Source organism: Cornus florida, unplaced genomic scaffold (genome assembly GCF_030987335.1).
Source record: "Cornus florida cultivar Cherokee Brave unplaced genomic scaffold, ASM3098733v1 CherokeeBrave_3.0.0_Hap2_Chr02, whole genome shotgun sequence".
Taxonomy (NCBI): domain Eukaryota; kingdom Viridiplantae; phylum Streptophyta; class Magnoliopsida; order Cornales; family Cornaceae; genus Cornus; species Cornus florida.
Genome location: NW_026775572.1, coordinates 9,148,115 through 9,164,175, shown reverse-complemented (window position 1 = coordinate 9,164,175; position 16,061 = coordinate 9,148,115). Strand labels below are relative to the sequence as shown.

Below are 16,061 nucleotides of genomic sequence, written 5' to 3'. Positions count from 1 at the left end.
TAACGAATGGAGAAAGGCACGGTTAACCAAATGTGTGTGTTGTTTTAGAGTTTTGTTGAGAGTTGTCATACTAGATATACATTGAAATGTTAAATAATGATTTAATTACGGCATCAAATATATTCTAGAGATTTATCATAAGGACATCCAACAAGTTGTTTTATTTTTGGTCAATAATATACTTCCATCAAAGTTGATACAGTTACCAAATATACCCCAATAGTCTCTTACATAATTTGAAGTGAAGTCAAAGTGAAGTCAAATACTAAGTTTCAAACTCATTAGAGCATCTCCAACGGGGCTTCCAAATGGGTTGCCAATTTCAAAATATAGCAAGTGGGTTAAAATTGAGCTCTCCAATGTGCTACCAAAATTTACATTTGCCATTTCTTGTGCCAAATCTAACAAAACATATAGTAATAGCTATTTCTATATCTCTCAATCTTATCCGTCTCTCTACCTTTCGTTGCCCTGTCGTCTCTCTCTCCCTCTCATCCATCTGTAACGACCGGCCATTATCGATGGTGACCGGCGCTTAAAGGCGACGAACACCGCATATTGTTTCTGTTGTCTAATTTTTGTATTTTCTCTTCTCCTCTCATCCTCATATATGTGTGTGTGTATATATATATCCATATCTCTTTTCAGGTCGGTAATTTTGTGGATTTTCTCCTATTTCTATTGTCTGATTTATGCACCATGGTAATTCTTTTTTCTTTTTCTTTTTTAATTATTTTATTCAATATCATCTTGTTGAAAATAGGTCTCTCTGGTTTTGATTTAAAATATTTTTTGTTATTAATTTTAAATTTTTGCAAATGGGTTTTGTAATTTTTTTTATGTTGTTTCCCTAATGGGGTTGTCTACTGCATTTGATCTAAATCTTGTGGTATGAAAGATGTTGCTCTTCATGTATTCAACGAATTGCTTCACTTCTTTATTTGATACTACTATCATATGAAAAAAAAAAAAAAATTGTAATTTGATGGAATTAAATCAATTGTTCTTCTAGCATTCTTATATTAATCTAATTTTTGGATTTTTTGTTTAGATTGTGTTATTATTATTAGTATTATTCTTGAAAAAATTTAAAAAAAAAAAGGAGGGATTTTTACTTTGGGATATTTTTAACAATCTCTGTTGATCGACTATGTTTTTCATTATAGACAGTATGTTGTTGCTTCACTTAGTTGAATTTCATGTACTTCATATTGGAATTTTCTAGAATTCCTTTAATAGATTTTGAAATTTTGATCACATTAATTTTATTTTCTTTTATATCATTTTGTTTTATCTCTCTTTTTTTCTTTTGTTTTTTGTTTTTTTTTTGTTTTGGGTCATTTTTTGACCAAATATGTGGTGTAATATTTTATTTTAAATTTTAAATTTGAACTAAACTTATATAATTTCAAATCTAAGGCACCGATCGGGTATTCTCAAACATAACATTATTGATGTTTATACTGAAATTTTGGGTCAAATCTGAATTTCAGAGTTATGAAGCTGTTGCAACAAAAAAAAATAGGAGTCTCTCCTTTAAAAAATCATCCTGGTTCAGTCTGCAGTAAAAAACTAATGTCAATGCCTGATAGTATTTGCATGCACTCCCATATAATGATGTGCACAAATTAACAAAATGAAATCTAGTTACAAAATTTGAACACGATTGAAAAAACCAAAAAAACCAAAAAAAAAAAAAAAAAAGTAATGACTTTAGTTGAACTTGGGGATTTTTTTTTTTTTAACCCTTGCAAACAAAACAAGATTACACCACATGAGGATTACATAGTTGAGCTATTGTAAACTCAGAGAAGGGATCAACCCAACAAAAGCCAACAAACAAAGCCATTATAATAGAGTTACCCAAATACATTGCAAACAAATAGGCACACCACTGCTTTGTAACATTGCCTAGTTTATGTGGCGTATTAACTACATCACGGTTATGATGATTTGCAGATAACAAGTTTAGGCTTAAAGTGTGGGCCAACTGATCAGTAGGCCAATTGTACATCCCCACCAGCCCATCCAGATACTAAAAATTATCAGTAGTATCCATAAATAATGGGTCGAACACACTAGAACTGCTGGATTGGCTTCCTTCCCATGCACCATTATTACCATCATTACTATCTTTGACAGGTGGGCCAAAAACTGACACCACACAGTACGATGCGAAAAACAAGGACGACTGAACAACGCACATCGCCGTAACAAAGTGGAGTGCGAAAAACAAGGACGACTGAACAACGCACATCGCCGTAACAAAGTGGAGTGAGAGATCGCCGACGTGCTGCCATCCGCGTAAGCTCCATCATGTGAGCTCTATATGCAACAGATTACCCCCACCAATCATAGTTAGTAGTAACAAATATTCACATCGGATATATACTAACTTGGCCATTCATTCCGGCAACGTCCAGCCACGACCCATAGTCAGTGGCGGCTAGATTATACACAACGCTGATCGGAGCAGAAGAAAGGACCGACAAACATGCGACATCATCATGGCCATGAACCAATAGAACATAGGCCGTTAAACCCCAGAGCTAATGAAGCATAAACATCACCCTTGCAAGATTGATGAACTTCGGGGCTAGATGTGCCCAAAAAGACATGGATGATTAGCTAGGAAACGCCGTCGACACCAAGATGGCAAAGGCAAATACAACCGAGTATTGTGATGACTGAAAAACCCAGTCACCAAACAGGAGCCTTCCCCCCCAGGGGAAGAGGAAAAACAAGGCAAGCATAGTACCCTGAAAACAGCAAACACCAGGAAACACATTACAGTAGATAGGAAAACAAAAGAAATAGGCACAATACCCGGATCAAAAGAGAAGAGCATCAAGGGATTGGGTCATAATCCGTCCATTGAGCGCAATCCCTGACTTTAATCGCCACAACTCCCTTGTACCCTTTCGACCGGACAACCACAGGAGTGACGGAGAGGAGAGTAGTAAGAATCCATCTCATAGAGAGCACACAAACTGAGATCCACCCCAAACTCTAATGACATAGAAAACCTTAACCCAGTAAGGAAACAGTTACTCTCAGATGAGACAAAGCAAACTTGTTAGAGTTATATATCACGCACAACTTGGGATTGATTTTAGTGTGCAACTTATGCGTACAGAATTTCATGTACAAAGGACCAAGTCCATGCAAATAGTTCAGCCAATGTTTAGGTCGAAACATGTTAAAAACCAATAGGTAGATGATTTTTTAAGCGACCACTTGGACCACTAGCCGTTTAATGCTTCAGTGTGGGACTTGCATTCAAGCCGAAATGTACCATTACCGATAGATAATTAAGTCAAATGGAAAAATTCTATTCCAACAATGTGTGTAGTTAAATTAATTTTATTCAAATCCACATCTGGACTTAAACGCAAGTTGATCACACATCCACTAACATACATTTTTTGTCTCAAATTCCAACCCTACTTCTTGAGAAGGAGAAGTTATACCAATGGATTAGATGCCATTTGGTAAAAGTGTTGGAACTTAATGAGTAACAAAATTGAATAAAATGTAATTTAAATTAGAAAAAGGCAAACTTTTTGAAAGAAAAAAAAAAAATCACTTATATATACCCATTTTATCCTTATTTCGATTCGATATGGGATAAGACTCTCTTTATAATATTTTTTTTCACCCAAATTCGCAATGTCCTCGTTGCAGTCGGGCCATCCTACCTATCCGGGCGGGCTCACCTGGACGTCTCCAGATCTGGAGAGCTTGGCGTGATACCAGATTAAGAACTAGGTTTGATACCAACTGATTTAAACTATTAGGTAGAACTACCATCTATTCATATATAATCCGATATGAGACAATACTCCATTATAGCATCTCCAATACTGTTTCATTTTGAGCTCTCAAACTCATAATTTGAGAGATGGGTAAAAAAACTACTCCAATGACCTTTCATTTGGCAGCTCTCTAACACCAAATCCAACCCCCCCCCCCCCCCCCCCCCCCCCCCCCCCACACACACACACACACACACACACACACACACACAAAATAATATATGAATTCTGAAAAAGAAAAAAAAAATTATGTAACAATATAATCAAATATATATATATATATATATATATATTTTTGACTTGAAATGTGCATAATATTAATATTACTGATACAAATATGAATGATGAGAATGGTAATTAAAAAAGAATACTGGTTGTGTCAAAAAATAGCATTTTGCATGAAATGTACCATTGGAGCAGAATTACTAAAATGTAGCATTTTGACACTGTAACACCTGTCAAAATATAAATAGCTGAAAATAACTTTTAACATTTGAAATGCTCTTATATCAACCGGGCAAATTTGGTTCGAATTGATTGGTGGTCTGGGTCGAATTAGGCCCAGATAACCCATAAAATGACATTTTTTGAAAAACCAAGGGCAAAAGCGGCCCCCATGCTCGAAATTTTCAAAATGAAAGCTGTGGTCCAAGTTTTGTTCAACAAAAGAACCACAATCCGCGACACCATGTAAATAATCCCTATTCACCGTGGATATAATCCCAATCGACGGTTCAAAACTGTTTGGACCAAGTGACACAGATCTCCATTTTCAACCGTAGATAAACAATCTAAATCCAACGGCATCAAATCCTTCCCCGGCCATTTCGAAACCCAAATACTTCCTATAAAAACTCTCCGTTCAATTCGCTCAATCAAATCACCATCTCTTCTCTGCAAAACCATCCTCTCATTTCGAAACCCTAGAACTCTTTCTCTCTCTCTAAAAATGTCCGGTCGAGGCAAAGGTGGCAAGGGGTTGGGCAAGGGAGGCGCAAAGCGTCACAGGAAGGTACTCCGAGACAACATCCAGGGCATCACCAAGCCTGCTATTCGCCGTCTCGCGAGGAGGGGTGGTGTCAAGCGTATCAGTGGTCTGATCTATGAGGAGACTCGCGGCGTTCTCAAGATCTTCCTCGAGAATGTCATTCGTGACGCTGTGACATACACTGAGCATGCCCGGAGGAAGACGGTGACCGCCATGGACGTGGTCTACGCTCTGAAGAGGCAGGGAAGGACTCTGTACGGTTTTGGTGGTTAAGTATGTGTTTGATAATTTTATTTGTGCCTTGGGTTTGGCGATGTTGGGTGATTTGGGATTTAGGGTTATGAGAATTTAGTTGTTGATGTAAATGGTGGCTTTAGGGTTAGGTTCTGGTGCTTCGTTTCAAATTGTTTGTACTGCTATCCTATTTCAGGATCGCCAATATCTCTAGGTTTTGTAATGAAATTGCCTTATTTAAATCAAATACTTTTGTAGCATTTGACGTGTTGGATTTCTTAGGTTTTGCAGAATGCTTAGCTTTCTGAAATTAATTTTAATTGCTGAATTTGGTGCTTATGAAATTATGCTAGAGGATTAGATTGCAGGAATGAGTTGAATTTCTCGTTAATAGCTTTAGATTCTGCTCATTCTCATCCCATATTGTGTAAGCAGCATATTGCTATGCCATGGATTTTATGATGTCCTTCCGTTTCGTCAGGAGTATGAATATTTGGAATCTATAAGCAGTCCCAAAAGTTTGCATTTCAAAGTAAAACACGGCAAAGTTCGAAATGAAATCTGACCAGTGAAGTAATAGCACAAACAGGACAGGTATGCAAACCACTTATATATCCAAAATTTGCAGATAATGATTCTGAAAACTAGGACCATCCATTTTTCATTTTCCCTGTCTGTGTCTGGTGTATGTACAATGGTAAGGGTAAAATGAAGAAAACTGCTGTGAATGTATGGCATCTGCTCAATAGCCAATTGCTGTCTTTTGTCAGCAATTTGGGTATGACCTTCTATAGCCAAAATAAATCTATTTGTTTCAATTGCGTATGCCAACATCAGTTCAATTCCATTTCTGAGATTATATAAATCGGTAAGAAGATTGGTACTTGGTACAAAGGAGGGGAAATAAACAGACAAGGGTTCCCTACAGTAAAGAGAACAGTTTTACATTAACCCGGGTACCATTCTAAAATAAGAGACAACAAAAGAAACCAGTTTTATAATAAAATCCAAGCAGTCATTTGGTGTATTTCTTTCTCCAGAATAAATAGTATGTTGGTTGAAGTACATCCATTTATGGGTTGAGCACGCAAGTCGTGTAGCAGATAGCCAAATAATCCACATGAGGAAGAATTGGGCTATGCCTTCAATTTGTTTGCGTTGCTTCTGTGTGGTACTTATCCAGTTCAGCATCCAGATCTTCTATAGATACCTTCTCACCGTGACCCCTACCTCGTCCACGAGTACTACCACCGCGGCTACCACCACGAAATTGTCCCATGGCACCAACTCTTCCTCGGTTGCTGTTGCACCATATAGTAAAAGACACAAGAAATTTATCAATCAGTAGTTAATGAAAGCATAACTCGTCAGAAGCAAAGTATAAAAAGGAAATGCTGATAAGTAATGTGAGAACTTCCACACTAAGGATAACTCTCATGAACAAACCATCGAACAAGGATTACCTCTTGCAACACCTACGACGAGCATGACCCAGGGAAGGGAAACAAGCATAAAAAAATAAACAAACAGTGTCTTGCATCTACCTTCTTTGAATATTAAAAAAAATCAGAAATCAAAGGACCAGTAATCATGATATTTAGATTCTCATTGCAAGAGCTATTGCAGGTGAATTTGACGTCTTCAAAATGTTAAAAGATAGGCATGCTCCACAGGAATGGGAACACATCCGCCCAACAACTAAAACATACAGCAACTTGAGAAAATACTGTAAGGACCAACATGAAGATACACGTGGGTCTTCATTTATTTGTACAGAAGGATAACCATTTTCCGCGGCAAATTTCAAAAAAACTTATAGAAAAACATATATATAATAAAAATATAGTACAACTAAGACCCAAACCTTCTTGGTGCACCAGTTTGATTTCCATAGAAGACATTTGTAGCAGGAGGCACAGTAGCAGAAGCAGCAATATTTCTTCCCACAATCTCGATTTGCATAGGCTTCCCATCTAGTTGAACATTATTGTATCTCTTGACAGCTGCCTCAGCATCTATTCGACGTGAAAAGACTACTTCTGCTGTTCCCTAAGATAAATAATCTTTCTTAACAATTTAAGGACACAAACAGTTACTGGAAGAACAAGACAACTCCAACTTGATGGGATACCTTTGATCTTCCACTCCTATCATAGTGAATAGAATATCGCTTTATATCACCAACCTCCGCAAAGAGCTCCTGTGCAGAAAAACAAATTCATTGAACCTCCATAAAGGCTTTACGGTTTTTCTCTTTCCATAAGAAGCAAAGGTCCATGTATAATGCAGAAGCCCATGGGTCAGGAAAGATTAAAAGACACCAATTACACACACATACTGACATATAGCCAACAACGTAACAAAATGGACAGCAGCTTTAGGTGCTTAACAATAGAAGTTTTGAAGTTAAACAAATCCACCAGCAAACCTAGAAAAAGAATTAACAATATAGTTATAGATAGAACATCCAAACCACTCAAAAAGAGAGAAGAAATCACCTATTACATGTTCTACTCTCCTTCAGGAACAAGGAAGATCGGACAACAATTAACTTTGTCGTACCTGACTATTATCTAGAAAAGCAAACAGGAAATAATTGGCCACCTCGGTAAAAAAGCAGCTTCTTGATTCTTTGTTTTACACTGTTACATGGATTCTTCCAAAGTAGGTGAAGTATGGAATACATGCCCGACACTTTTGGTTTGACACACCTAAAAAACCTATTATCTAGTAAAGCAAACAGGATTTAATTGGCCACCTTAGTGAAAAAGCAGTTTCTTGATTCTCTGTTTTATGCTATGTTACAAGGACTCTTCCAAAGTAGGTGAAGTAACCGTGTCTGACACACATTATTCAGATATGGGTATGAGATACATGTCCGATACTTTTGGTTGGACATGCACCAAAAAAACCTATCCGATAATTCCATTTTATTATAGGGTTAAAATCACAAAACCCCCATCTACTTTTAAAATTGTGCATAAAACCCTCAATAGAATCAAATAGGTCAGTCGACTAACAAAACCCAACATTTTACCCCAAACCCGTGATCGATCCATTAATTGGATTGTGAAATGACATATTTGACCTTATTATTTAATATTAAATTAAAACTTGAAAATTAGTTTTGTAAAGTGACGATTTTACCCTTTCATTATTTAATCCAAATTAACGCCACTACGTTGTTTTTTCACCGTTTGGCTGTAAAAATGGTCGATTCTAATGGAACCGGATGGGTGTACCGGGAATTGCTGTAGTTCCAAAGAATGATTCAAACAATATTCCAAATGGAAGATTGCAAGACCAGACGACTGTGAAGAGCTCTAGAATAAACACCTCTGGGTTCTTTTTGTATTTGAAAAAGGACTTCGGGACTGTTACTTGACTAAGAAGGAATGAACTACTTTTGAAAGTACTGGACTTGAATGTAAAACACTGTAATGTAAAGCAAAAAAGTGCAAGACTTAAGCTAAACATATTGAAATTGCATTGCAATGAAAAGATAAATTGTATTGAAATGATGTATTATTGCGTGTGTTGAACAGGCCTTTTAAGTAACAATAACATGCCTTATTTATAGAATTTGGTAATGGCAGTTAGCATGGGCAGTTTCATTGCCAACTTTAGATGCCTCCAAGTGGATTGGTTGGATTCATGCCATGTGTCTTACTGAATTCTTTAGCCTTCATAGTGCTTACACGTGTAGGACCATATTTTCCTACATTTCTGCCATTTTCAGCATGACTTTCCATTGGCTGGGAATAACCGCTATTCCAATGGAAATCCTCCATGTGTTCCACGTTTCCAGGTTGTACGCTCAACTTGCAGCCACCTTCTAGTCCACGTTTTGCCATTTCTGCTACTTATTCGCACGACATTCCACTGGAATCTTGCACATTCCATTGGAATAACCCCTCTTAAATTGGAAATTCTGCCACATGTCCCACTTAGAAGTCATGTCTTCCAACTGTTTACCTCTTGGCCTGCCACGTCTCCCATGACTTTCCATTTGCATGTAACTGCTTGCTTCCTTGGCTGCCACGTGTCCCAAGGCGGTTACTTCACCAAATGGCTTTCTTAGATGAATCCACGTGTTGCTTTATAATTGCACCCACGTTTGCATATCACCCTTCCACTGGAATTGGCCACAACAACTTTCCATTGGAATGTGACCGATAATTATGGTACAAATAGTTATTGTTGTGACCTTTTATTAAGCCACGTGTCCAACTTGGATTGGTTTTTAGCCAAAATCTTTATAAGATAGTGATTTCCACTGGAACGTTGTAGTACCTTCCATTGGAATCGACTAGGGCAACCTTCCACTGGAAAGTGGCTGATAATTATAGCGTAAACAGTCACCATACAAACAAACAGTTTCCTTTCCTCCGATTTCACGCACACCTTATATATATATATATATATCTCAGACTCTACCCATTCACTGATTCTCCTTAAAATAGAATCTTTTGGCTATATATATCAATAATCAGACTCCACCCACTGACGATGTGAAGCTCGGTGCCAGCGAATGAAGCAAGATTGTTGCGGCTGTCGCCAAAGCAGAGGTGACGACCAGAAATTCCGAACACAACGAGGGATGTTTTGACGACGACACTCAAGACAAGAAAGGATCACAACGACCATGGATTCACGATTCCGGCAAGGTGAAGTATTGTTCACTATATTGCAATTATGTTTTGACACTGATCCGAGAGTTAGTTTTCGTTTTCCGGCCAGGGAATACTACCCTATATGCGTACAGCTCAGAATGCAAGCGGAGCGCAGAGGTGGTGTTCGATAACTCGGTCGGAGATACAGTTTGCTCCGAGTGCGGTCTGCTCCTCAATTCGCACTCCATCGACGATTCCTCTCCTCTGAACGGAGAGCCTTCACCAACGAATCCAGCGACGACCCGGTTAGTGTTGGAGGACCCACCAACTCTCTTCTCACCGACGGTGAGATCTCCACCTTCTCTTGGAATTCTGAAACCTTTCTTCAATTCCATACGTTTTTTTGCTCCAAAATATTTTCCTGTGTATTGGGTATTTGAAGGTCTCTTTTGGGTTTTGTTAATAATCTTCTTAGGTCTTGTATAATTATCTCTCTCTCTCTCTCTCTCCACACACACACACACACACACACACACACACACACACACACACACTGTATATAGCTTGATCATATGGGGTCGGTCTTCAAATTTTTTGTCGGCAACCCAACGGAAGCGGAAGAAACCTATTCCAATTGTTGTTTTTGCAGCCATTGCCATTGTCTAAGTTTTAACCCTGATGTATCCTCAGGGGTATTTTTTTTTAACTTAAAAATAATAATTTTCAGCTTTTAATTTAATACTAAATATCAAGGTCAATTAATGGGTCAGTCACCGGTTTGGGGTTAAATGATGGGTTTTGTTAGTTGAGGCACCTATTTGATTCTATTGGGAGTTTTATGTACAATTTGGAAAGTAGATGGGGGTTTTATGATTTTAACCCTTTATTATATTACTACTTCAAATGAGTAAAATGCCTATATTTGTCACTAGGTTACATTATTACATTATTTTACTATAAAAAATAAAACAAAATGAATATTTAGCAGTGTGCATGTGTTCTTCTGTTTGGAGATTTGACACATCCGACGTGTGATACATACCCCATACCGGAGTCCATATAACATAGGTTTTGAATCAAATATATCTAGATGTCAGAGATAGTATAACTATCTTATATCTCATTGGGACAACTACTACTTTTATGGTGGGAGTGTGTGCGCGTTCCGGGGGTTAGGAATTGGGACCAATACCCAAAAAGGATTTTTCAATAATCAAGGGTTGTCAGCTGTACATAAGATATGAAGGTAGATCATCCCCCATAATTTTAATCTCTTGGAGATGTTTAATCAAAAATATTTCTTGTAACTCATAAATCATAATACTAAGAAACTATTGTCTTATGGTGAGTCTTTTTCCAGATTGCTGCCTAGAAAACTATCAAGTAATTTTACAGAATTATCAGCTTTATCTAACATCATTAAGCTCAAATCATGGTTTGGAATCTCAAAACCAATAGGATGATATAAAGTTAAAACATATATCAACCAATAGGATGACATAATGTTAAAACATATATCAATCAATAGGATGACATAATGGTCTGCAAACACTCTTATAACAAGCTCAATTGAAGTTTCTTATTATTTCCAGTCATTTCAAAATTTCAATTTACAAATCACTAGCTACCATAAACAACTAATATGTTTTAATCACTCACCAGAAGGAGGAAAAACAAAAAAATGCCAGCATGTTTAGATCTAAACCATAATTAATCAAGAAATTCAATGCCTCACACATAAAGTATCTTAGTTAAAGCACACTCACAATTATGTGTTTAGCAATTGACTAGCTTATAAATGCACAACTGGTGGCTCTATTAAGGTGCAAGTGCAACATCGTCCAACCACTATTACTTGACCAACACCTAAATATTTCTTAACCTAACCTTCTCAGTAGACATTAGAGCTTTCTACAAATTGTAAAAGCATATACTGATTATACAGTGATTTACATTAAGAACCAAGTAATTTAAATAAAGCACAAAATTGAATCATAATTCACAAAGTGGTAAATGTTTTCTTTCCCAAAATTAAAAAATAAAATAAAAAAATGTTACCTTAACGTCTTCATCAGAAACCCCATAATCCAAATTTGAGATGAGGAGTTTTGTACCAGTCTCTAACCCAGACACTCGAGCCACCGGCGTGGGGTAAGCGGCCGCATTATCGGTGAACATGTCGTGCTGCCACTTCGTATCCGGTGCTTGAACCTGTTCTTTTACATTCAACAACACCAAAACACCAAATAATCAGATAAAAACATACATGTGCAATGAAACAAACATATATATGTGTGCGCGAGCGAAAGGTATGAAGAAACCTAGGTTTCCTTAAGCTTACGTCTGCAGTTGGATACGGTGCCATTCGATTTGTTGTGCGATTTTGGAATCGACGTGACGGTCCTGGTCCTGAGTTTCGAGCTCTGCCCCTAGGGTTAGATCCTCCGGAGTTCTTGTTCATCTTTATGATATCATCAAGAGACTTGTCTAGGTTCGACATCTCTGAACTACTGTGGTACTGAGAAACAGATTCGGCAAAGCTTTTGGCTTCTGCTAAGTTAGGGAAGGGTTTAGACTTTCTGGTGAGAGGTGGCGGCTAGGGTTTTGCAAGTTGGAGAGAGAAAGAGGAAAAAAATGGACGTCTTGTGCGCTATTGGTGTCGTGGTGTAGTTGGTTATCACGTCAGTCTAACACACTGAAGGTCTCCGGTTCGAGTCCGGGCGACGCCATATCATTCTTATCATCTTTTGATGCTAGATATATTTTGCTTCATATTTGGTGTAAAATTGTAGGTGTATAAATAATATAAAATTATAATTATTACTCCCTCCATCTTAATTTAAGTGTCATTTATAGGGAGTATGGAAATAATTTTTAAGGGAACGTGTGAAACATGCCTTGTCTGAAAAATTATTAATTTGTCCTTTTAAATTTTAAATATTCAAGTTTAAATTTAAAGAACATATATAAGAAGATGTGAAATATATTGTTTGAAGAAGAAAAGTAACATTTATTTTGGACCAGAAACATGATACTCATTTTGAGATTGAAAAAATATTATTTTGCACATATTATGATTATAATGGTACGAAGATAAAATCCGAATACTTATTATATTATGGTTGTTTCCTTTTTATGTTATGTAAAATTTTAACTGTCAAGAATCTTATATAAAAATTGAAAAAAAGAAATGCTTGTACAGTTTTTTTTTTTTTTTTTTTTTAAGGTAAAAAAATGCTTGTATAGTTGTTTATGCTTCTCTGAATTGTTAGGAAAGCATGCTTGTACTAGGCTATCGACAAGTGGACATCGAATTAGGGCCACCACTGAGACACAGAATGTCACGTTGGGCTGTTGCAAAGGAGAAATTATTGTATGGACCAAGTCTATACACCTCACTTGCTGAGTTGGTGGACTAAAAATTATTTTTATATTCAATTTGCTACATCAACTTTGCAACATCTGTCTCCTCTTTCAGCCTCCCCAATCGTCTCCATCTTTATTCTCGTTCTCGACTCGATGCAGCTGCAAACTTCAAAATCTAAAAGAATCAGAAGTTCAAATCCCATATATCCGGAGCGACGAGCGGCGTTGACGGCTTTCTCGTCCTTCCGGGTGGCGGCGTTGGGAGCCTTCTTGCGGATCACCACCGGCTCCCAGTCTTGAGTGATTAGACCAATTCCTGACATCTCTTCTCTCTCTTTTTTTTCTCTCTCTCTCTGATTTAGCAACTTGCAAAGGAAGCGGGATTGCGATGGTGAGTTAAAAGGGTCGCGTGTGGTTGGGCCATCACGTGAGCGATCGGGTTGCGATGGTAGGACTGGTTGGACGGATTGTGCAGAGAGAGAGAGGGGGGCACGCTTGAGAGTTGAGAGACAGCGGCTGAAGCTTGCGAACAGCGAACTCGAACTGGAACAGCGGGGGATGGAAACTGAAAGATATGGGTTTTGATTTTTTGAAAAATCTGAAATGATATGCCGATATGGGTTTTGATATATATAGGTAATAGGTTTTGAACTTTTGATTCTTGCAAACAGATAGATAAACTGAAATATATGGGTTTTGAATTTCTGATTCTTGTAGATTTTGAAGTTTGCAGTTGCATAGAGAGAGAGGGCAAGTTTAGATCGAGTCGAGAACGAGAATAAAGATTGAGGCGATTGGGGAGGCTGAAAGAGGAGACTGATGTTGCAAAGCTGACATGGCAAATTGTATATAAAAATAATTTTTATTACATGTGTCTAGAATTAATTGGTGTAGTCCACCAACTCAGCAAGTGAGGTGTATAGACTTGGTCCATACAATAATTTCTCGTTGCAAAGATGGGCGCCTTGCCACGCTCACTTAAATTCCCACCCCCACAGAAAATAAAACAAACCAGGATATGCACAAAATAGTAGAAGATTTGAATGGTGCCTCACACGAATGGGTAGGAGAGAAATCAATTAAATTCCATTGTAAAAACTATAATTAGGGTGTCACAGAAGCACTTTACCCTAACTTACACAAAACGAGTATGGATAAGTGTTAGCCCCTTGACGGTTGTCCAAGGGAAGACATGGGCATTTCAAGGCCATGCCATGTCTTGGGAATACTTTGGCTTTGGTTAAACAGCCATGAGGATTGCTCAGGGGGTTGTCAGCGTGCACAAGATGCTCAGCGTGCACACAAGATGCTTAAAAGGATGCTCGGCGTGCACTGGGGGTGCCCAGTGGCACTTTCGTAAATATGGCAAAAAGTGAAACTTGGAGTTTTGACTCGGGATCTTTATGGGAGGTACCTTGAGTCCATAGAAGCTGGTTGGCGCAGACGGCACTCAATTTGGATGTCGGGAAAGGTCTGAAAGGCCATTATGACTCCTCAAGCATGGGTGATGTTTACTCCTGTCAGAGTGCTGGATTTCCTTAAGACTATATTAGGGGGGGTCTGTTGAGCACATCGGTTGGGCTATGGCATGGCTTGCTTAGAGGGCTTAGCCAACGTGCATGGGCACGTGTTGCACCACTCCAAGATGGTTGCACAAGTGGGGAGCATCCAAGATATTGAAGGGCAAACAAATGGGCACCGACACGCGCGCTGGTGTGCAGCGGCGCGCGTGCGGGCAAGCAGGTGGGCGCGCGGGCTAGCGTCTAACCTAGTGTGCGCCAGCGTCTAGCTCGGCGTGCGCATGGGCGTCCAGGTGGGCGTACAGCCACGGGCGCATGAGGGTTCAAACATGGCGCGCGAAGAAGGGCACTAGTGTGTGCGCCGGCGTGCACTTTGGTGTGCACCCGAGCGTGCGCACGGGCGTGCATGGCTTGGCACGCCGTGCACTCAGAGACATATATATGTGGGTGCAGATTGGTGGACTTGGCTTGGGCTAGGTTCACAAGGTTGACTCAGATGTGGCTAGAGCATGGACAACACAAAGTCATGGCTTGCGGTTACAAGAGGTGATGGCTTAGTGGGCTCGGTTGGTTGGGGGAAGTTACTAGCACTTCCCACTCATCATGGGAAGTGGGGGAGTGCTGAGTAACCTCCCAAACATGTGGCACAATTCTGAGTGGACCAACACACAGGCGGTTAAGGGTGGTTTCCTCCACTATGCAGAATCTAACTTCTTGTGGTTATGTGGCATGAGCAGAACATGCCAACAAGTCTAGCAGTTGGGCTTGTCAACTGCATTATAGTGCTGGCTCATTTAGAGGGTGCCAGCACGACCCTAGGTGGATGGGGGTGTCATCCATCATCTTAGTGGGCAGTTATGGGCGGTTTTGAGAGTGGCCTATATAATGCTAAAGTGGGCTTTGTAGAGGGAACAGAGAAGAGGGTGTGAGCCTTGGTTGTTCCTTGTACGAACTCATGTTCCTTTGTAATATGTTTAATATGAGCAAAGGTTGGGGCTTGTCCCTGTAACTGTGTGTGCCTTCTTTATATTTCTATACTGTGTGTATTGTGTTGTTGTGTTGGCTGAGACTTGGTGGCCCCAAGTGCCATTGCAGAGGCAAAAATTCGTGGTGTAATTTAGCCCTGTGACAATTGGTATCAGAGCCCCGTTCTACGATGGCTGGAGGTAATACTCGTGAGAGAGTTTCCCATTTGGAAGAGTTCGTGGGTTTTCCTACAGAAACAGAGGTACAAGATGGTGCAGAAAGCCTTGTTGTTCGAATTGAAAACTTGGCTTCTGAATTGGAGATCTTGAAGACTGATCCTGATGGGTTTGGTGACTTCATGCAGGCCACCAAAGAGCAATTGACCCGTATCTCTGAAGATGTTGAGTCACTGACTGACGTCTTCAAGAAGAACCTAAAAGACCTTAAAGATGAAGTGTCCTTGGTGAAGAGGGCCATTCATGGGAGTTCCAGAGGCAGTGGTGATCCTCTTTCACAGAAGATCAAGGTGCCGGATCCCAATTCTTTCAGTGGTACCCGA

At 39.1% G+C, this 16,061-nt stretch overlaps 2 protein-coding genes and 1 non-coding gene across 3 annotated transcripts; 2 read left to right on the top strand and 1 right to left on the bottom strand.

Moving 5' to 3' along the window:
- The first annotated feature begins 4,679 nt into the window (after positions 1–4,679).
- On the top strand, positions 4,680–5,297 carry LOC132293514 (histone H4). Its single transcript, XM_059791033.1, has one exon. It carries the CDS (start codon positions 4,765–4,767, stop codon positions 5,074–5,076), a length of 312 nt encoding a protein of 103 aa, XP_059647016.1. The 5' UTR covers positions 4,680–4,764; the 3' UTR covers positions 5,077–5,297.
- A 573-nt stretch (positions 5,298–5,870) lies between these two features.
- Positions 5,871–12,294, bottom strand: LOC132293513 (THO complex subunit 4A-like). Its single transcript, XM_059791031.1, has 5 exons — positions 11,992–12,294; positions 11,709–11,861; positions 7,169–7,237; positions 6,902–7,086; positions 5,871–6,338 (listed from the first exon to the last, which is right to left on the bottom strand). Exons 1-5 carry the CDS (start codon positions 12,148–12,150, stop codon positions 6,182–6,184), a joined length of 723 nt encoding a protein of 240 aa, XP_059647014.1. The 5' UTR covers positions 12,151–12,294; the 3' UTR covers positions 5,871–6,181.
- An 11-nt stretch (positions 12,295–12,305) lies between these two features.
- Positions 12,306–12,379, top strand: TRNAV-AAC (transfer RNA valine (anticodon AAC)). The gene has a single exon. It is a non-coding gene; the product is annotated as a tRNA-Val (tRNA).
- Positions 12,380–16,061: the final 3,682 nt, after the last annotated feature.